This window comes from Sphaeramia orbicularis, chromosome 21 (genome assembly GCF_902148855.1).
Source record: "Sphaeramia orbicularis chromosome 21, fSphaOr1.1, whole genome shotgun sequence".
Classification (NCBI taxonomy): domain Eukaryota; kingdom Metazoa; phylum Chordata; class Actinopteri; order Kurtiformes; family Apogonidae; genus Sphaeramia; species Sphaeramia orbicularis.
Window position 1 is genome coordinate 31993327 of NC_043977.1, and position 23762 is coordinate 32017088.

The 23762-nt window shown below is 38.0% G+C and overlaps 1 protein-coding gene across 1 annotated transcript; it reads right to left on the reverse strand.

Moving 5' to 3' along the window:
• Positions 1 to 2027: 2027 nt before the first annotated feature.
• Positions 2028 to 3062, reverse strand: sox1a (SRY-box transcription factor 1a). Its single transcript, XM_030125182.1, has one exon. The coding sequence runs from the start codon at positions 3060 to 3062 to the stop codon at positions 2028 to 2030; it is 1035 nt and encodes a 344-aa protein (XP_029981042.1).
• Between the last annotated feature and the right edge of the window lie 20700 nt (positions 3063 to 23762).

The following is a 23762-nucleotide window of genomic DNA, read 5'->3' on the forward strand; positions in this document are numbered from 1 at the left end:
GCGCAATGACAGCGGTTCAAGAGCAACAATCCTGACTGGTTTGTGGTCCCGCTTTGTGCATGGAATGAACTGGGAACATTTAGTGGATGTGTTTTTGTTTTTGTTTTTATCTTCTGTTGAAATGAAAGTATCTTTATACAATCGGATTTATGAGTCAGTGTCTAAACTGATATTTCTGCTCAAATCTCGGTTTTTGTCTAATTTGATTTTTCCTCGTTTGTCTTCACTTCCCTGACTTCATCAAATGTCAAGGAAAAAAAAAAAAAATATTGTGTTAAATTTGTTTAACATTGCAAGTTCAGCTGTGGCCACATTAATGAAAATCTTTTAAAGTTGATGCATTTTTATGTAATTCATGTTATTTAAAAAAAATACACTACAATATCTAAAAAATTCACATATTTTTTCAACAATTAAATTACAAAAGACATGAAAAAAAACCTTAAAACTTCTCAAAAGGACGCTGATATAAAACATACCAGCCCTCATTGTAAGAGAAACTTTTGTAAAATTAGAAATTTTTCATTTACATAATTAAGTGTTAATTAGATTATGAATTACACACTACACAATATACTGAAATTCACATAGGCTAATTATTAGTACACTAAAATATAAATCTATTTTAGTGTTGTATTGTATAATCATAAATTCTATACATTTTATTTCTCGTTTTCCTAACATTATAAATCTGTATGTAAGTCAGCATCATGTCTGGACAGTTTTCTGTTATTTTTTTTAAAGCTTTTCCTGCTAAATAAGTGAAAGTCTGACATAAATATGAAATACCTTTGCAAAGTAAAAATACTGAGCAATTAAATGTCTCTAAAAACTACAGTGAAAATTATTAAAAGGGATTATTAATGAGGTATTGTTTCTCTTTGGAGCAAATAATTTTAAACCTCTCATATCCGCTATTCACATCGCTCCTTTAATAACAGGTGGTTTGTGATATGAAGCCTCGACATAATGATTGTGATCACATTTATAAAAATGCACAAAAAGAATCCCAAATGTGTATCCAAGAGGAATATGGGTCGTTAATTTGACCTGCATTAAATATTCAAGATGACTCCTCTAGTTATGATGCTATAATTTGGCCTGCACATCACTGAAATAAAATAAAACAATTTGATTTATAAATTAATTTTGCATTATACACATAAACTTTATCTCTCTAACATCATCCTGCCAAAGCGGTCCCCAATGGGCCTGCAGACTGTAGCTTTTACGCACAATTACGCACAAACAATTAGGCCATTTAAAAGCTCGTGGGATCTGTGGCCAGCAGCGATGTCAAAATTTAAAGAGGTGACTTTTTTTTTTTTTCCCGAGGAATGGTGGATGATACTCCTGCATCTCCAAACGTGAACACTTCTTTCAAAACACTGAAAATAATCAATCTAAGGCCGTTTTCTTAAGAATCAAAGCAACATCTTGTGAAATTTATTCAGTTCTTCTTCATTGCAATATCAGGGCTTTTCAGTTGCAGAAAAGCACTTAAATTACAACAGCAGTTGCCCGTCATCCTTTGAAATATTAAAATTATTCACAATTTACAATAATTAGAGTGTTACAATAAAAAGAGATGATTTCCAAGAATTAAGACACAGGCTTCTGCAAATGAACACAAATGTTTAAAGAATGCGTTTCCCATATCTTTTAAAGCACTTTTTTTATGATTATGACACGTTATCTCATTTTCAATAACTTACAAGAACCCCCCAAAAATTATGAAACAATTGAACCAAATACCCCTGTGAACCTGGCATAACCCTCAACTAAGACTGTGAAGTAATGGACAAAAAGATGATAGCACAATAACCATTATCTCAGCATCATATTCGTTATATAATTCCACTGGTGGCTATTCCAAAAAAGCCAAGATGAATATGCTATTTACCCTTCATTTACAATTTCATAAACATTCTGTACAAAATGCAGGTAGTTCTCGGGACCGGGGTTATTTAGAAAAGAGGTAAATATTTGGTTATGTGTTCGTTTGCAGTTTTCAATTATTCTGAGTTCTAAATGTGTGTTAGAGGGACCGTCCCGTTCACTCCAGCCGTGGCGCTCTGGTAATGCTGCGGCAAGGCATGGAGTCTACTTTGCATTGACGGGTCCCCGGGCTCTCCGGTCGGTAAATACATGCTTATCATCTCTCTCAAGTCTCCGGGGCAAGGACCCCGTGAGTGTGTGCTGCTGACGGGAGGGCTTACACTCGGCTCCGACTTCACCAGCGACCCTAACGTCCCCATGGCAGCTGAGGAGGAGACGCCGGAGCCCTGGTGCTGTGTGTAGGTGATCCCTCCGTAGCCGGATGGAGAGGCGTTCATGTAGCTCTGAGAGTTCGAGATGGGGCTGTACTGCAGGGCTGTCATGTCGTAGCGGTGCATGGGTTGGGGGTTGTGTGAGTGATGGTGGTGTGAGTGGTGGTGGTGGTGCGCCCCGCTGCCCGGGTGCTGGCTGTAGGCTAACTGAGCCTCCTGCATCATTGCTGCGGCCGCCGCGGCTGCAGCCACCTGCCCCGAGTACGCACCGTTCGCCCAGCCGTTCATGTGTGCGTAGCCGGAGCTGGCGGAACCTCCGTGACCCCCGGGGCTCTCTAACCTCTGCCCGACCCCGGATGAAGCCATGCCGACCCCTAAACCAACTCCACCGCCCCCACTGGGCCCAGAAAGCAGTCCACCGGCAAGGGAATATTTGTCCTTTTTCAGCAGCGTCTTGGTCTTCCGTCTTGGCCGGTACTTGTAATCCGGATGCTCCTTCATGTGCATGGCGCGCAACCGTTTTGCCTCGTCGATGAAAGGGCGCTTCTCAGCTTCGGACATCACCTTCCATTCGGCGCCCAGTCGCTTGCTGATCTCAGAGTTGTGCATTTTGGGGTTCTCCTGTGCCATCTTTCTCCGCTGCCCACGGGACCACACCATGAACGCGTTCATCGGTCTCTTCACCCGCTCCTGATTCGCTTTGGACCCGCTGTTCGGCCCCGTTTGCCCCGTGGATGTATTCGTTTGGGGGCCGGGGGAATGGAGGTCAGTTTCCATCATCATGCTATACATTCACCTGGTTTTAAACTTCGCCACCAACAGAGAAAAAGTCTATTTCAAGATAAGTACGAGGCGCACAAGATCGGGTGCGCACAGAATGACTGGGTTACAATTTGTTTTTTCTTAACCCAAAATTAATCAAGTACAGGCAAAAATTAATCCAAAAGGGATATAAAATGTTCTCCAACCAGTATTTCACAGTGTCTTCGCCTGTGTTGGTTCACATCCACTGTGATAGAATGCGCATTTGAGCCACTTTCCCTGTCGGAGTTGAGAAGTTGGTTAAAGCGGCGGCCATATGATGCGCACTGACAGCGGTTAAATGAGCCACAAGCGGCCAATGAGGCTCCAGCAGCAGAATGATTTGCATGGCGTTTGGTCAGGTGACTAAAAGACCGTAGAGGAAGAACACACCGGAGGAGGAGGAGAAGGAGGAGGAGGCAGAAAAGGAGGGTCAATCCCACAAATAGCAAAAGCCATTTGAAATTTCGGAACACGCTCTCAGAGACTTCAACTAAATAAAAATAACTATGATGCGTTAGCGCCAGTGTAGCACCCAAAAGGTCGGTGAAGTCTGTGATTAAAATGACTCAAACATGTCAACATTAAAAAAAATAAAAAAGAAAAAGGAAAGAAAAAAAGAATAAATACTGTCTATGGGGCAGCTTCTGAAATCACAAAAGCGTCTTTAGTAAAAATTTTGTTGAAAATTATTATTTTTATTTTTATTTTTAACAAACACTTTAATTTCAGCGGTGCTCAGAAATCCCTTTTACAGAAACACTTCTCTCTCCTCTCTCTCCATCTCTGTCGTACTTCCTTTGGTATGTAATTAATCTATATAATAATAGCATGTGTCAGAATGAAATTATACACACTAGGCGCAAAAGATGATGTTGAAGACATTTACTAAAAACTGTCGGTTCAAGAAGAGAAGCCCTTAAGGATGGATGGGTTGGAGGATGATGATGATGATGAAGATGATGATGAGGGGCAAAGCGCCGTTATCGCCGTCTGCTGGTGATGGTGAATCAGTCCCGGCCCATTCTTCTGTGGATGTTCAGATGAAAAGGCCACATCCAAACTGCTCTAATGTTGGGATTTTTGAGTGGAGTTTTTTTTTTTGTTTGTTTGTTTTTGGAGTTAATAAATTTTATGTCTCCTGTTTAATATCCAGTCAAGTATCCCGTTTGTAAATCATGAGAAGGCAGTGTCTATGTGTCTTGGAGTCCGTGCATATATAATCCAGATTTCACAGCTGACCTCCCCTGAAAAGCCCAATCAACCTCTAATTGAAAGGCAAAACGAAATACCACTTCCCGCGGCGAGACTAACGATTTAATCATTCTATTCTCTTCATTCTATGATGTTTTTATTTTAATTAGAGCTTAGCGTGATATAGCTCTCTGTTTAGGGCCTGAGGGAGCGGGATCACTCGGACGGATCCATGTGTCTTGGGTAATAGGGTTAACGGGATATCACAACGGTCAATAAAGGTTTCCAGCGGCTCAAGCCGTGGTTTAAGGCCCCACGAAGATCACATCATAATGATCATACCCGGTGAGCTCCAGGGCGGTGAGTGCCACTGAGATTATAAGACCAGAAAACACATAATGGCGGCACAGTAATATACTGAAATTATAATAAAAGTCTGAAGTGGACAAATATGTGGAGAAACGCAATTCAAGCTGAGAAAAACAAAGAGCTGGTATTTAGTAAAGTGCAAAATATAATCTTTTAATTAATGTGAACCAAAGATACAGATTTTTACAAGCGAATACAAACATCTTTTCGGATAGAGAAAAAATAAAAAAAGATTATTTTGCTCACAGAGATCCATTCTTCTTCTTCTTCTTTTTTTTTTTTTAAGTTTCCTGTAAAGCACACCCTGGGGTAATTTTAACAGACGTCACAAAGAACGCACTGTTGCGTCAAGAAATATAGGAAATAAATAATCTACATATGTACCTGAAATTGAACTGGGATAAAATGGTAGAAAATGCCATTATTGTGATTATTCTAACAATTATAATTATTCTTAGTTGAGTGGCTGTAGAGTGGTTCAGAAAGCCTTTACAGTGACGCTGGGACCCCGGTGGCCCCTGTTTACTCTCTCTGTCATCCCCCATCAGTCACTCCTCCTTTAACAAACCTCTTTTCAAACCTATACTCTCTTTTGTGCGGCCTCTGCAACAGGATGTGTGCACTGCAATGATGGTGCACGACAGGGGCCAAGGGTCAGCGCAGTAATCCAAAGCACCCCCCCAACCCTGCCTTAACACCAATAAAAACAAATAAGTAAAACTAGAGTTGGGAATGAACAGGCCTTCAGGAAAATGCAGCATCATGCTCAATATAGACCGGTAAAAAAAAAAAAAAAAAAAAAGTAAAAACGTCAAACTGAGACTGCATCTTCGTTACCCTCTTTTGTCTGTTTTCCCCTTAAACCTGTCAACCTGAGACAGACCAATACGCGTGGTTGTGCGTGCGTAAAAGTCAGCGCGCGTCCTACAGAGGTGCGCCTGCATTGACGGGGAAAGTTGTTCACCCGCTGATCACTTGGGCATAAAACCGTGATCGCATTACTTAATTATTTAACCGTGCTACAGAGAGGAAACACCTGTTTTCGAGTCCCAATCTACACACAAAATTTCATTATCACCCCCCCCCCCTTTCCCCACAGTACACCTGCTTCCCTGATGTAACACAAAACACTGATGTAACCAAAATATTGCCAGTCATTAATGAGCAAAACATAATTCCAGCTTTAGTATATACTTCAAATTTCGCAAGCGCGTTACACATTCCCCCCCCCCTGCTAATACAGCAAAAAAATGTGAAAAGGCTGATAAGATCCGAATAGATCAGTTGTCGATAATGTCACTTCGGAAAATCGTACTGTTTCTGTTGGAGAGCAACTGGTTGCACCACGGGTTACTGCGCGCTCTCTGCATCCAAGCCCCTGTGGAGCTCACTTTTCCCAAGACAAAACAACAGCCTGCAGCTAGAAAAACACATTAACCGGACTGAATTGAGCGCAGCAATACGCAGACGTGCCGAAATAAATATTGGCGAAAAAAAAAAAAAAAAAAAAAAAGGACTGGTTTATTTCAGTCTTTGAACGGAGAACAATCTCGACCAGACTATATGTATAGCACCGATTTTACGCACAAAATAGATGCAACGGACAATAAGTAAGTTACAGATCGGAAACTTCTACTAATGTGGACTGTCTTTGTTTTGCGTGCGGAATTATCATATGCAAACTTACGCATGTTTCCCTCGTTCCCTCTACTCCAGACCAAGTGGGCAGATCTCTCCCTCCATACTCCTAAAGCCGTCCTAAACCCTCCAAAGCTTCATGTAAGACCGATACTCCCACTACAATCTGGCCGCTCGAGTGCCAAGGCCATCCATGCCCGGTGCCCAAACCCACCACTCAACACACACTGAGGGGCAGAGACAAGAAGAAATGACATTTATTGTACACTCTAAAAAAGACAATTCCAAGTTATTGTTTCTCTCTGCGAAAGGGGCTTGCTTCTAACATAATGAAGCGTCTTTTGTGTGGCACAGAACAATACAAAACAAGTATTCTAATAAATAGCCACTTTTTTTGGCTCTCCAGGATGAATGGGCTGGAGCGGCGGGGTTCTGAAAGGCAGCTGTGCCGCATTCGGGGAGGAGGGGCGAGGACTTGGCGAGGAGCCCGGCACCCCCCCTCGCCTCCTCCTGGATACTGACTCCCATTACTGATCCTGGAACAGAAAAGGATGCAAAGACAGGGGGAGAGGGGGCGAGGAGAGGTATTGACTTTAGAAGCTGTTTTACTCAGACCATACTCTGTTTTTTTTTTTTTTTTTTTTTTTTTAAATGTGATCCTCAAATAGTGACATCAGCACCCAGCTAGATTCATCTTATAGGAACCCGCACAGCTTGTCAGCATGTGGTTTTGACAGTGTCTGAGTGGGTAAACACATACACACACAGGCATACACACAGTCCAGTCTAACACAGCTGGACTTATTAGAGTTTATCTGTAGCTTCTGTTCATTATGATTATTATAAGCATCTGTGTCACATTCAGGTTCACTCCTCTGGACTGGAAACTGATGATACCCCACGTTTTAATTCCTCTAACACACATGATCTGTTTGTTTTGCACACCAATGACAGGAGCAGAGTCTGGGTGAGAAGCTCCTTCAGTGTTAATGATCCGGTGGGTGCTGCTGAGTCCTGCTTCGCCTGTTGCGGTCCAGGCTTCGGGGCTGCCAGGGCTGACAGACTCTGAGTTGTAGCTGCTGTAGCTGGCAAGTGTCTTAGCTGGTTTGCTCATCCATCTGCTAACTGAAGCTGCACAACAGAGCCAAGGTGAAAAATTTGTAGATCCACTGAAAGTAAATGCCCAGTTTTGTATTGTTTAGGAAGAATGGGACGCATGCTTTAAACACAATTACACTTTGTTTGGATATAAATTAGACTTAAACTACATTCAGACTACAGGCAAATGTGACCCAAATCCGATCTTTTTTTGCCCACATGTGACCTGTATCCAATCTGTTAAAGACAGTTTGAACAGCACAAATACAGTTTTTTCAAATGCGACCCAGGTCACTTTCATATGTGGTCTTAAATCCGATATGTGTCTGATATTTTGTAATGCGACTTCAGTCTGAACAGCCCGGTCACATTTATCTGACCTTTACGGACTACAGGCAAATGTGGCCCAAATCCGATCTTTTTGCCCATATGTGACCTGTATCCGATCTGTTAAAGACAGTTTGAAGAGCACAAATACAATTTTTTCAAATGCGACCCAGGCCACTTTCATATGTGGTCCTAAATCTGATATGTATTTGATATTTTGTAATGTGACTTCAGTCTGAACAGCCAGGTCGCATTTATCTGACCTTTACGTCATTGAAATGCGACAAACATCATAATTCTGCATTTCAGGAGGAGGAGCGTCAGGAAAAACATATTTACTTCTGTAAACACAGTGTGTGCCAGTGTGGTGTTTTGTGCATGCAGGCCACTTCAGGGTTGCATTCAGTTCATACTCAAAACTGATAGAAGTCGAATTTAATGTGTAATATGAACGAACACACACACAAAAAAATCGGATTTCAACAAAAATCTGAATTATGCATTAAGACCAGCTGTCTGGACGTAGCCTTAGGTGTAGCGCCTAAATAGCTTTGCAGGGCTCCTTAAATAGAATATTGTATCTTTCTTTGAGATACTCCTTAATAGTGAGCTTTTAGTGCAGGGGTGTCAAACTCATTTTAGTTCTGGGGCCACATTCACCCCAGTAAGATCTCAAGTGGGCCGGACCACTAAAATAATAACTGTGACAAAAGTAAAATTAAATTATGTCAATGTTTATATCTATAAAGTTTCCTTAAAAATCTGAATAACATGGACAACTTTAAGTGTCTTAAGAAAAACAGGTGCAATTTTACCAATATTCTGCCTCAGTTTATCATTTACATATGTGCATTACAACTTACTTTACGATTACAAAAACACAAAATATTTACTAACAGGTAGAAGACATTTCAGATTATTCATATTTATTTGAGTTATTCACATTTTTTTAAAAAGGAAATTTTGTCGATGTAAAAATTTTTATGTAATTTGACTTTTTTTTTTTTTACACTAAAATGAGAAAATTTGCGGTTGTCATTATTCATAGGTTACTACGATAGTATTTTACTAGATTGACCCACTTGAGATCACATTTGTCGGAACCTGAATTAAAAAGACTTTGACACCATTGATTATTAGTATCTTCAGTGTAATTTTTGCATTTCACAAATTCATCCCAAGGGCCAGACTGGACCCTTTGGCGGGCCGGATTTGGCCCCCGGGCCGCGTTTTTGACACCTGTGTTTTAGTAGGATAACAACAACAAAACATCACCAGAGAAACGGTGTCATCTACAAACCACGGAAGAGGCCATTCCTGTCGATTTGTACAGTGTAATTATTATAAAACAGCCAGTTTGACTGAACACATGGTGGGATAGACTTTCACTCTGCTTCCAACATTGCTTCAACAACGATTAATGTACTAAGTGTGTTTAACCAAGCATTTAATTCACTTGCTTTCCAGGAAAAAGACAGCCTTCTTGCACATCAGCAAAACTTTTATATTCTGTCATTTTTCCCTAATGCACCAGAGGCTACTTTGTCACTTACCAAGATGTGCCGAATCAAATACACATGAACTACACAAGCAGGAGATTGACACAAAGTGGTAAAGCTAAGTAAGAGGCCATGTGAAGATGATTATGGGGGAAAGACACAAAGACGGAGATCAGGTCAGGTTCAAGCCTAAAAGCATTGAGGGAAGAGTGAGACAACCGGCTAAAAGCAGAGGTCTTAGCTCTCTTCATACAGCCTCTCTTAAACACACACATCTCCATGACACAACATTCCGAAAAACTGACAGCTTCTCCTGCAAAACACTACTTTAAATATATGATTCATTTGCTCTTAAATGTTCTTAAATGACTATTTACAATTTTGGTGGTAGACACATGAAGGATGATATAACCTGCCATGTCTTAATGCTTATTATAGAAGGCAATAAAAATTATTTGCGATCTTTTATTTGGCAAACAAACAAAAGAGCAAGAACAAACATACCAATGAGCATTACTCATTCAGTTATACATCTGGAGATCTGTTGTTCAGATTGTTTAGTAATGTCTTCATTTTCTAGTACTACTAAACAGCAGAATGCATCAAGGTCTTTGTGAGTTTTAAAGCAGAACGGTAACCCCAAACTGCCAGACTGAAAGAGTGATTTTTTGACAGAGAGAGCATAACATGCCATTCAAAAGTAGGGCACTCTTGTCTACAAGCAATTTGTTCTTTTGTTGCTCCATGTGCTCTATTTTCATCTTCTTCTCTTGGTGGAATCGTGAGAGAAGAGCATATAAGGGCTTGATGGAGTGGTGAGTCAGAGACAATATGACACGAACAAGTGAGAAAGAGAGTAAGAAAAATGAGAGTGGTAGAGAGAGAGAGAAAGGGAGAGAGAGACCAGGGAGGCCAATGTCAATCCCACGGCAAACAGCAGTGGATAATCATGGGCTTTAGGAAAACACTGTGTCCATAATGCTATTACCCAGGATTACCTACTCCAGCAGAGAAGGCGAGACTCTCTTCACAATGTGCCACAGACCTTTCAGATAATCATCTTATCACAGATGACAAACCCAGAAGAAACATCCTATTATTCAAGAAGGGGAGAAAAATCTACAGCATGTTTGGATGAAGACATATTGTAAGCCTAAATTATTCGAGTGGAAAAATATCAGATTTTGAAATTAACCAGTGTCTTCCCCACTCTTGTTTCCTCTCTCTGTTTCATTCTCTCACTGTCTCTTTCTGCTTGGGCACTTTCTCCTTTTCCCGCAGGGCAATTAGAGACAAGATTTTATGCACTGTTCAGCTTATCAATTAGCCATAACACCTTCCCCTCTGTTTGGTCTGTAATGAACGTAATGGTTTTAACAGTCGGGAGTTGCAACTCTTAGAGGTGCTGTGCTAATGGTGTCGCCACGGCGATGGAGTCACAGTAACGGCTCTGCGGAAAAGCAAGAAGAAGGAGGAGGTGGTGGTGGTGGTGGTGGTGGTGGGGGAGTCAGCTCTTCCTAACACATCTCTAATTAGAGCTCACAGTCAGTCATTACTGATGTAATAGGGTGTAACGCTAATGGCTATCAAGCAAGCCCCCACAAACAACACAGGGGGGTTCTTGTAAGGTGAGAGGAGCAGAAAATTTATGGTAAAAAAAATGAGAGATTGCAGTGAGAAGACAAGGTGATAGAGGGTGGAGGGGGGGTGGAAGGCAGAGGGTGCACCCAGCAGAAAGGGTTTTTAAGTACAGTAGTCAGACAAGGTCAGGGCCCATTAATGGAAAATCTTTCATTCATGATGGTTAAATCTGTCATGTTAGACACTGGGCAAATATGAAGATGGAAAAAATGGGTAAGAAGGTATGACTGGCTGACTGGTTCATGAGAGGCCCAAGACAGGAAGAGAGTCAGGAGGCCGACTCCTGGTAAACCACTCTGGCACTTAGACCTTGTTAGCATTGATGCACTCTGTATCCCATTCTGTTAGTGATGCATGTTTTTACACTTTTCAGCACTAAACTGCAGTAGCTGAAGAAAAACAAAGTGAAAAGGTACAGTAGGTAGATGACAGAAAACTGGCGCTGGGAGAAATGAAAAGGGAGTGCGTTGCAATGAGAGCTGAGTCTTGTGTCTCCGTCTAAGGGAGAAAAACATTCTCAGAAACCATTTCATATTTGTTGCCAAAGTGGAAAAAGGGGCAGTGTTAATTTATTTTCTGGTTTGGGCTCTAGACGTTCCCAATCAGCAGTTACTGTTGCTTGTACTTTAGAGATGTAACGATATGAAAATTTCATATCACGGTTATTGTGACCCAAATTATCATGGTTATCATATCGCGATATTGTTGAAATGTGCTTAAGATGTTAAAAAGTACTTATATACACACTGAAATAATTTACTTATTTTTTAAAATTTATTTTACTTATTTTTGTTTATTTTTGAAAATAATAAACAAAACAAGTGGTGCCAGGCACAACAAACCCGCCCCTTGCATGTATTGTAGCTTATTTTGGTATAGATCCAGCTGATGTTGTCATACCAATTGCCTCTATATATGTGCCAAGTTTAAAGTAAATTGAAACAAAATTGATGTTTTTATAGATATTTGAAATTTTGCCCATTATAAGTAAATGGGAAAAACAAAAAGATTTAAGAAATTCATAAAAATGTATGCTTTGACCAACTTCTCCCAAAATATAATGACTATTTTGGGTCACTGGCAATCTATTAACGCAATTTAGTATGAATTCAACCAATCGTTTTGCTGCTACAGATATTTGACATTTCGCCCATTATAAATAAATGGGGAAAAAAAAGATTTTAAAATTTCATAAAAAATTTGAACTTTGACCTACTGTTCCCAAAATGTAATCAGATTTATTCTGGGTTGCTGGCAATCTATAAACCCAATTTGGTATGAACTGAAGCAATAGTTTTGCTGCTAGAGTGTTAACAAACAAACAAAGAAACAAACAAACCGAAGCAAAAACAATACCCCTTGCCTCCCCTTTTGGGGGGTGGGGGGGTGATAACATGCACAATGTACTTTCTGTTGCCTTCAGTTTCCTTTACTGATAAACTATAGGAACGTGCAACAGACAAACCATGACATTTTCCACTATTTGGAAGTCCCCACATCATGCATTCAGCTACAAGCTAACTTACCTTACACTCGCTGTATAGTTGTGGATGGTGGTCACGGAGATGGCTCATCAAATGTGAAGTGTTGCCCCCCTTGGCGGAGACTTTTTTTCAGCATTTTCTGCAGACAGGTTGACCATCTTCAATTAGTTTCCCCTCAGCATCCTTCAAAAGTCCAAAATACGTCCAGACTTCTGACTTTGTCCTTTTAGTGGGTGTAAAAATCTCCACAGTGCTGTCTGTGCGGGTGCCTTCCGCCACGTTTTCAGAGGCCAAACTTTGCAAACTTTGCATGCACGCCTGGGTTACTGCTGCTTCTCCAGGAAATGAGCAGTATCAGTGTGAGTTTTTCAAACTGCGGTCGTTAAACGTGGTTTTAATGATATTTAGAATTTGAAATCATCAGGGATTTTACCGCGGTTTATCATTATACCGGAAATCGTTACATCCCTAATGTACTTGTTTGACTGACTGATTGATTGTGTGCGTTATAAAACAGAGAAAACAACTCCACAGGGTAACATGATAACACTTTCTTCAAACATGGTGCCAGGATGTTAAAAGAATCACCAAAAACACATTGCCTCATATCACAAGTCTGCTTCATGGGCAGTTTTGCAGCTTTTGACTTAATGAAATGATCTTCATGTGTAGACACTTAGGTTTTAATGATACAAAACTATATTCATCGTGGATAAAGTATTGCTACAAAAACAGACATGATTAGTTGTTAAGTGTCTTGTTAAACAGCTGCTGCACACTGTTTGCAAAGCAGTGTTCCTACAACACACACAACAGCTGTGAAAGTGTGCTTTGCAGTAATTGGTCAGCGAGAAATCCCACAACTCTGCAGGTCTACATGAAACAATCTACCACACAGGCTCTCAAATGCCTCAAAATATGGCCACAAGGACACTCAAATGGCAGCGTGTTAGAATGTTTAAGTGATGAAATACAAATGGATGACAAAGAAAGAAGGGAAAAACAGTGTCTTACAGTGTTGGGACGTCATGTGCCACTAAAACTGCTTCACTGAGTTTTGGAAATGAGTCTGTGAGTTAACTCGAACACTTTTCTTCCCAGACGTATTCCATCATTTGGTGTTTTTCTATGGCGGTGCTGTCAGTTGTCAGTCTAATATGATGACAGTGAAGGCCTAAGCAAATGATTCACATCATTTCCCTTTTCATCAAACCATTCATTGCATATTCATGTCCAATGCATGGATGGGGAATGTTGTCATCCTAGAGGAGACCACTCCCATTAGTTCAGTTTATTCCCAAACAGTCAGTGATAAAAAATATAAGAGATTTGTGAAATGAGACATCATGTGAACCTATCTACAGCTTGGAAGTAGGGGCCCAGCACAAAATATACGTAATCTAAAGTAACACACCGAATAAAAAACAAACAAACTATAATAATGACATTTTAACCCTGGGCCATTCCATCCTCGTCTCTTTCTTACCTTTGTTGGTTGAAATACATTGTATTATAAATTATGCAGACTATTATTTAGATAGTCACTAAGTGTAATATACATCAGTTTTCCTAATCTGTTTAATATCAGTTATTTACATTATTAGGACTCTAAACAGATGTAACTTTATCATTAAGGAAGCAAAAATAATGTGTTATGTTGTATAAATGAGAGGTGGGGGTGGGATTTAATACGTTTTCTTCTTCCCACTCCTTTTTGAGCAATATGTATTGAATTTATTTGGTTATTACTAGTGTACATGACAATTGCTATATTGTCTTGATCACCTTCATTTATTAATGTATTTGCTCTGATATTAGTTCCCTGTACACATAAAAATGTTTTGTTTTTTCTTCTGCTCAAAACAAATGAATGAATGAACCCATAAGACAGCTAAAATTTCCTAAAATTTGAAGAATAAAGGTGAGGATTTTTCAAAACTATAAACCTAAAATTCACATCTCATCAGACTAAACCCTTCAATGATTAAATTCTCCAGAAAGTTTTTAATTATTCAGTAAAACCATAGTGAATTAAGCAAGCTATAATAGACACATGCAATGATGATAAATGACAGTAAGTGCAAGTAACATGATATTTTTTCATTGATTTGAGGAAAAAATTAAGTCCCCAGACCTGTATTTACAATTTAACATATTTTAGCAATAACTGATGCCTTGAGTTATTTTTGAGAATAGACACAGATGACATTTTTTTGCGTTTTCAGTCTCAATCCATACCCCTTGTGAGATGCTTGTTTTTATGTGTGTGAAGAAAGGTTAATTGAAATAAGTTCACACAGTCTTTCATCGAGCTCATATACACCATTACACATTATACAGGGTGTCCCATAAGTCTCCATACATAGGAAAAATAAACGTTTCTTGACATAAACCATTTTTATTTATATAATATGCTCTATATGACTGCCATTTTGTCGGGAACACATTTCAATGCGTGTCCTCCACTGCTGAAGAACTATAAAGAAGAAATATAAAGAAATACATGTTAGAACCATATGTATTATGTCTCCTTTGTATGGAGACTTATGGGACACCCAGTACAAGCATTATACAGACTGCAGCTGTGGAGTAAAGGGTCTGTAGGAGCATTTACCTCAGACCATGACAAAGCACGTAACATACATAACATATCAAGGTAACTTAGGGTTACATAAAATGGCTTTATGAGACTCAAATAAAGTCTTGATACAAAGTTGAACTAGCTGTAAATGGAAGAAACAGCCTGAACTGAAAAAAAAAACAAAAAAAAAACACCTGATGTACTTGGACAATTTTTTTCCGTCAGTATGGGCCTTGAAATTTACAAATTCAACACGTCCAAGGTGTAACCCACCTTCACCTAATGATAGCTGGGATACGCTCCACCATCCCTTCGACCCTTTTCAGGATTAAATGGTTTGGAAAAGGAAAGAATGAATGAATTCAGAAGTTCACGCACATTTATTGATATCTGCATGATGAGTAATATTTAAATTTCTATATGAGCATAAGACAATAAAAGTTTGTCTTGCTCTTATTTACAGAAAATGTTCATTCATTCATTGTCTGAACCTGCTTCATCCTCACTAGGGTCATGGGGCGGGGGGGGGGGGCGTCGCTGGAGCTCATCTCAGCTACTTACGGGTGAGAAAACGTATTGTATCTACACCATTTAACTTTAATAACTTCCTAATTGAGTTTTTTTTTTTTTAAACCATTAAGACATTTATGACATAGGAATACATTTCGGCTAAAATTTACTTAGGGGGTCAAATGAGCGGCCATTTTTGGAAAAAAAAAAAAGTTGTAAGAAATGCTTAGAACTGTGTTGAAATAATGCTAATACATTTGTGCACAGACTACGGATATTATTTGACAGTGGAAGCTATATTTTCAGAAATATTGGATTTTGAATAGCACATGTATGTGAAAACTTTTGCTGGTGGACGGACGTGACATTACCCATGATGATCTGGTCAGTACCAGTACTTTATTAGTAATACACTTAAATACTTACTATTGCTAATTCTCCTCTTATTCATAAATGTTAGTATTGTGGATCTAAAACAATAACAGCTGACACAAAAACACAAAATGTGGCAGTGGACGGATGTGACATGGTTGTTATGGATCCCATCATACTGATGCTCGGCAGCCGTGTCACCGTTTCCAGAAATTATCCCTGTGCAAAAACTAGTATAAGAATTATTTATTGTATAGTTTATCATCATACCAAAGAGCAAATAACAATATAGAATTGTTATTTCTTTATAAAAATGCTTATTATTAGAAAACTGTTGATTTAAAAAGTGACATGTGACATTCTTAACGTATGTATTGGTGTAACATAAGCAGGATGGATCAGCACCATACTCCATATTGCAACCTGTAAAAATAAAACATGTGATATGTAGCATATACTCTTGTAAGAAAAATTGGGGAATAATATTTGTTTTTCAGTAAATTTAGTTAAAATATAACTTGGCCATTTGTGACATGAAAATATAGCGTTAATTGTGATGAAATTGGACATTTTTGACCTGAAAACATAGTTCATATGACCATCAACATGTTGCAACAGAACTGAAATCCTGTAAATTTGCATAACTTGCATTTACCAACACAAAGTTCCTTTGGGGATTCACTTATATTGATTTCTTACGCACAAAGACATAAATAAGACCTCTAAGCAAATTTTAGCCGATTTGTATTATCAGGAAATAGCTAATACTTTATGTAGGGTAAGGGTTACAGAAGTTTGTACTAAGTCAGTAACGTATACTGTGAAGAGGAGTGGCCCTAAAATTGATCCCTGGGGGACTCCATATTTAATACTTTTTCAAATTTCAGGATTCTCCTTTACTTTTTCACCCATCTATATAAAAGAATGGCACAAGTCGCATCACAATTAGAATGTTCTATTGCTCTATTACTAATATAATTAACATACTGTTAAAAAACACCAGGAGAAACAGTTTGAATCTCAAAGATATTGAGATTACCTTACTACTTGCTTCTAGATACTGACTCCACTATAAAAAGGCATAAAAACTTAGATAAGTGTGGATATTGCGCAGTGTAGTTACAGAAATTGGTTGGTATTAGGTATGTAGCGGTACAAAGAAAAAGGTCTCAAACTAACTGGACAGGGCACACAGGGTTGACTCAAAGAGAAAATGCAAAAACACTCCATTCTAATGTGATAATTAAAGAGGAGTTTTCTGCTTTTCCACCAATGACATGAACCTTGGAAGGATATTGTATGCTCTCACCTATTGTGGGACTACACTAACAGCAGCATGGCCTTTGAGGGAGCTGCAGGACTTCAGGGGGCCACTCTATTCCTGAACCCAGCATTGAAGGTGTGTGTCTGTGTGTGTTTCTGAGACGTGCTGGTGTGGGGGCTCCTCGGTTGCTTAACTGTAGTCCCTCACCCAGAATTTGAAATAAGGTCAACGTCCCCGGGAGGCCCCGAGTCAAAGCTTTCCTTCCTCACCTGCCCTTTAACTCTCCTCATCGTCTCCTTTTCTTAATTTAACTCTTCACCTGGGTCCCATGCTTCATTCTTATCATGACTTTTCTATCTTTTCCTTATTTTTTCTCTTTGTTTATGCAATAATCCTCTGGTACTTTTCATGGATAAACACTGTCTAAACAGAGCATGTAGAACACGATGACTCCTCTTCAGTTATGTTACATATTGCCCTTCACCTCAACAGTTGGAGTTTGTTTTTTGTATGTTTGTCTGTCAAAATGAGAAGCTTCCAGTAATGTCATTGGGCCTTAAAACTAATTTGATTGTTGAAATGAATTTTATGGATTAGCAAAACAATAAAACAGAAATGGCATCGTTAGCAGATAAGGCAGGTAATAAGTGTATTAAAGCTCCTACTCTGTGTGGGTTTGTGTGTTGGTGTGTCTGGAGCAGCACAGATGCATATCCAATAGGACGCAGAGTGAGCAGGACAATAACACACTATTCTTATGCTAATCAAGGGGACCATTAATGTTTACATTCAAAATCAGGCCTTCCAAAGAAATACATTCGCTCCCCGCTAAACTAGGATAATTAGTTCCCTCTTAAACCCATATTCCATTAACTCAGGTGAATCCATCTGAGTTTCATCAAATTTCTGCTTCATTTTGCATGATAATACAATTTAAAAGCAAATGACATATTCAGACTAGTCAGGGAGAAAAAGAGCGTCTATGTGAAAATAATAGATGTGTAAAAAGCTTGTTGTTTTATTTTATATGTATCTGAAAATATTTAAAAGTGTTTCCCATAATTCAGTGTGACTGATTTATGCATAAATTAATCTTAACTGTAAACAGCTTATTGGAGATTAGTGACTGATGTATTAAATGCTCACTGTTGGTTTTCTACACACTTTGTATATATGACACCTTATATTGTGTTCTATACAATGTCACCCTGATGCTGTGAGGATGACACTGACAGCTACGTTAATTTCCTCATTTCAGAGGCCTGACTCTGCAGAGACCCCCAAATTCTAACTCAAATAACAGACAGCCATCTTAAGCATCTGTTTGCTGATTAACATAGATGTGTTTTTTGTATTTTTTAGTAGAACAGGGAAAGTTGATGAAGGAAGCTGCAGACACAAGCCTACACACGGGCTTTCTTCAACTCCTTGTGGTACGGTTTGTTTATATTGTCACGATAATTAAGTTTTAACCCATAAAGACCCAGTGCTACTTTTGTGTCAGTTCCCAAATCATTTCTTTCTCTATTTTTAACTTTTCTTAAGTGATTTATCACCATTTATTCTAATATTATGAATTCTTAAGTGAAAATCTGGTAAATTTCCTAGATTTAATTTACTGATCATGATTGATGTCCATAAAAGTTCCAATTAAAGTTGAGGGTTATTATATCAAAAACAGAGAAAATGGAGGAAAAAGTGATTTTTACAGTAAAATATATCATTAACTGAACATAAACCCAGTGTCTCCATCCACTGTCACTGATTAAACTCCATGGGTTTTACTGGTGAATCAATGTTGTAGAACAGGGGTGTCAAACTCATTTTCTTTCAGGGGCCATATTCAGCCCAATTTGATCTCCAGCGGGCCGGAACCAGTAAAATAATAGCATAATAACCTATAAATAATGACAATTCCAAATTTTTTTGTGCAAAAAATAACATTAAATGATTAAAGTATTTCTATCCAAAACAAAAAAAGATGTGAATAACTGTAAAAACAAAAAACACTGAAATTTCTGAAGAAAAATAAGTGTAATTTTACCAATATTCTGCCTCAACTTATGATTTATGTGCATTATAGATCAGATTTACCAAAGCACAAAACAGGCAGAATATTGTTTAAGATGCACTTATTTTTCTTTCGACATTCCAGGTTGTTCATATTTGTTTAGGTTATTTACATTTTATTGTTAAAGGATATCAGAATTGAATGTTCTTTGCAATAAATCAAAGAGAAAAATTGGTGTTGTCATTATTTCTAGGCATAACGTCATATTGTTTTTCTCACATTAAACCAAGAAGAAAATTTGGAGTCATTATTTCTCTGTTATTATGCTATTATTTTTGAGTTTGATGCCCTTGACTGTTGATATCTTTAGGGTAATTTTTGCATTTTGCACTTTGTGAATTCATCTCACGGGCCAGACTGGAACCTTTGGCGGGCTGGTTTTGGCCCCCGGGCCGCATGTTTGACACCTGTGTTGTAGAAGATGACAGTGTTTCCATGTTCACTACGGAGCCTCTGAATGTTCAAATAGATCATATCTGACGACCATGAAAAGATGAAAAACTGCATTTTACACCAATTATTTACATGTATTGATAGGATTAGTTTATCAACAGTTATTTAACTTTCTATATCAGTAAAGGATTTTGGTCACCAGTGGATGTTTGGGTCTTTATGGGTTAACTGTCATACTAATTATTGTGGTTGCTATTTGGACTTTTTTTTTGCCCTTTATTACAGTTCAGCACATTCCCACAATCTGTTATTCATAATGTTTACTTATGTAATAGGTGCATTTATTGTCCTATTTTTAACACTAAAATTATGAGTGTTGTTTTGCAAAGCTAATGCAGAAAATCAGTAGTATAAGAGTATAGTATAATCAATAGTATAAGAGTAAATTAATGGAGAATGTATCCCACCCATGGCCTCACCATGTGTCGGCACATTTCACAATTGTTTGCTGATTGTATACTGGAACACTTAGCGGCTAGTTTATGAAAGTGCAAATTCTGTCAGCACTTTACTTCATGTTGTGTTCAGCTATAATGTACTGCAGTGTTTTTGTGTATGAGTCTTAACTGTTAGCATGTTCAGTCTAATAGGATACAGATATAATGTGAGGCAATGCAGAGTGGTGTTGCATCACCTTATACCAGTGGTTTCCAAACTTTTTCAGCCTCAAATCCAAATAATCTATACTTTTACAAAAATGTCATGCATGGCCTGTAATGTCTGCATTTTACTGACGCTACCACAATCAAAACAATGCTGTTAAATGCACTTTACTGGAATGTGAAAACACCAATCTTGGGTTGGAAGATCATGTGAATAATCACTTTTGTAACAATAACACACCAAGTAAAAGACGCTGACATACACAAACATGACTGACTTTTACTGAAAGTAACTGAAAGTCTCTTGAACCAATAAAAACAGCCTTGTGACTCATTTTAGTCTCCAGTCCTAAGTTTGAGAAGGGCAGCCTTAAAATGACAGCTATCTCTCTATATACTGTAGATCACAGGTGTCAAACATGCGGCCCGTGGGCCAAAACCGGCCCTCCAAAGGTTCTAATCCGGCCTGCGGCATGATTTTATGGAGTGCAAAAATTACACTGAAGATATTAACAGTCAAGGGTGTTGAACTGGTTTGAGCCCACTGTGATCTAAAGTCAAATAATAGTCTAATAACCCTTAAAATAAAATGAGAACAACATGAAAATGAAGTACTATTTTTACAATATCCTGGCTGTTACTAAATGTTTTGTGGATTTGTAAGTTGCGTTAATAAGTTGACACATAATATCGTAGACGTTATTCTTATTTTAGTTCCACATTCCAAACTTCCAAATTTCAATATTATGCTTCTTACCAAAAGTTTGTGTAACACTGTGTGTAATCGACACGTACAAGTGATAAGTTGAGGCATATTATTGTTAAAATTGTGTTGTTGTTTTTTTTTTTAAGAAATTACATTTTTTCTGGTTATTTGCGTCTTTTTGTGAAAGGATAGTTTGTAAATGTAAATATTTTCATAATTTAATGTTTTTTATTGCACTAAGACGCAGATAAAACTTGGAGTTGTCATTATTTATAGGTTTTTATGCTATTATTTTAATGGTTTGGCCCGCTTGAGATCGACTTGTGCTGAATGTGGCCCCTGAGCGAAAATGAGTTTGACACCCCTGCTGTAGATGTTTGCTAGTATATTAAAGTGATTTTCAGAGTGTTTTGGATGAATTCATTTAAATCTAACCATTTGTTTGAAGATGTTTTTTTTGCTGACAAAAAAAGCAAATTCCAAGGTTAATTTAAAGAATAATGAAAAATAAATTTCTTTTAATAAAACTGTAATTCTTTTTTTTTTTTTTTTTTTTTTTTGCTTTCTTTATAACTTTTACAGTGTGTTAGTAATACACCCAAGGTGAATTCAAGGTTTATAAGACTTTATGAATGCACGGAGGTTCATTCAAGTAAATACTCGTGGACAATCAGTTTGAGAGGTAAACCAACATTCAGCTGTGGATGTAACAAATAAGTCTAACAATAGCTTATTCATACACAAAGACCTATGAAGAAAAAGAGCCTTGAACACACATGTAAATAAAACAGCGGATACTTGTGTTTAAGGCTTCGTAAACAGGGAAGAATTTATATAAATGACTTAAATATACGGAACCTATTACTGAAATATACAAAGAAATCAGTCATAATGACAATGAGATCTCAAACAAAGACAAATGATGGAAACACTGATCAAATATGACTTCTCTTAGGCTCTTTTCATGCACGTTAATGATGGTGATTTTCAGCTCAAATAATCAGAGATATGAGTTAATTATGACAAGTTTAATTGTATGTGTATATATATATATATATATATATATATATATATATATATATATATACACATATGTATATATATATATATATATATATACACATATGTATATATATATATATATATATATATACACACATATACATATATATATATATACACACACATATATATATATATATATATATATATAATATGCCTGGAAATCTGTGAAAGTTTTGTTACCAGTACCGATACTGTTTTTTTTTTTTTTTTTTAAATCAATGTCAATTTTACTTTTTAATAAAAAAAAAAAAAACCCCAAAACAATTGTATTACACATTGTAGTACAAATTTTAGCTTTTTTTCAGGTCATCGGAATTTTCATATTTTCAAAGTAGTTTCATGACAAAATATATAAACCAAAAAAATATATAATATATAAACATATGATTTGTCTCACCACACAGAGATTTTTCCCCTGAAACCAGTTTTAGAACAAGAAATAAACCCATTTACTATAACTTGAAATTGTCTGATCACATAAAATTGATTAAAAAAACAAACAAACAGATTAACCCCTGAGGTACTGAAATTTATTAGACGATAGGACATTTTTTAACATGTCTAAACAGTTGTTTGGTGCTATAAAACTTGGATACCCAGCAGTAACATGTGATACTTACTATATGCATGTGTGCCGCTTTTGTACATAGATGTCTTTGTGTAGATCACTCATGAAATATAGAGAAGAAAGCCCTCTAACAGGACCATTCTTGTATAAATAAAGGTTTGATGAATGAATGAACAAACTTAGCAACTGTCATCTGGGCATGTTTTTCCGTCAATAAATAGTTCAGACTTCAGGCACTTCAAACCTCGCAGCCTTGAAAACACAACAGCCTGAACAGAAAACTTGGCTTGGCTATCCACTTTTTCCACAGTGTGCAAATGTGTGAGTGTCTTTGTGACAATGAGTGTGACAGAGACCGTGAAATATGCACGTGTGTCACAAATATCTTATTAAATATTAAAAATGCACCTGGTTTCCGTCTGGTATTATGCCTTTATGCAATACCTCTGTCATATTCTGCATATTCCTTCATACTGAGCTGAGAATACTTATGATTTATGTAGGTAGGTAGCTTCACATGTCTCTCTCTCTCTCACTCTCTCTCTCTCAAACACACACACACACACACACAGTGTAATGGATAGGAGCTGGCTGAGGGCGTCTGTCAGGGGCGACTGTTCTAATCAGAGCAGTGGGGAGAGAGATAAAGGAGAAAATAATGAGTGTGGCATCAGGCCTTTCATAGCGCAACAAAAGGCCACGGGATCAGATAGACACACACAATGTGGAGAGGAGAGGAAGGGAGGAGAGGAAGAGAGAAGAGAGAGGGAGAGAGGAAGGGAAGGGAGGAGGCAGAGCGGGGAGAGAGAACGAGGGATGGACGGGGAATGAGTTTGCTAATAAGCCTCCTTGCACTGTAGGTGATGTAGGCAACAGTAGGCGGCATTAAGAAAGCATACGTCTGGATGGCATCGAGTGGAGCTGATGGAGGTTTCTATGACAACATCAATCATTTTTGCACAGGGCAGATTATGAATGCACTTCCCTGTACACATCCTCTCATTTTCCTTTCTCAAAAATACTTTGTCGGCCTCGTGCCCTCTTTCTTCCCGCTGATTAGTGCTGCTTCATTTGCTGTGTGTGTGATAATTTCCAGTCATCCTTTGATTATTAATGCTTAATTTACCCAGATTACACTCCTTTGATTATTAATGCTTAATTTAGCCTGATGACTCCAATCATTAGACAGTGCCCAAACTGAAAGCAAACAACCTTAGTGGTCTTCCAATGTACCGATACAGCCTCTTCT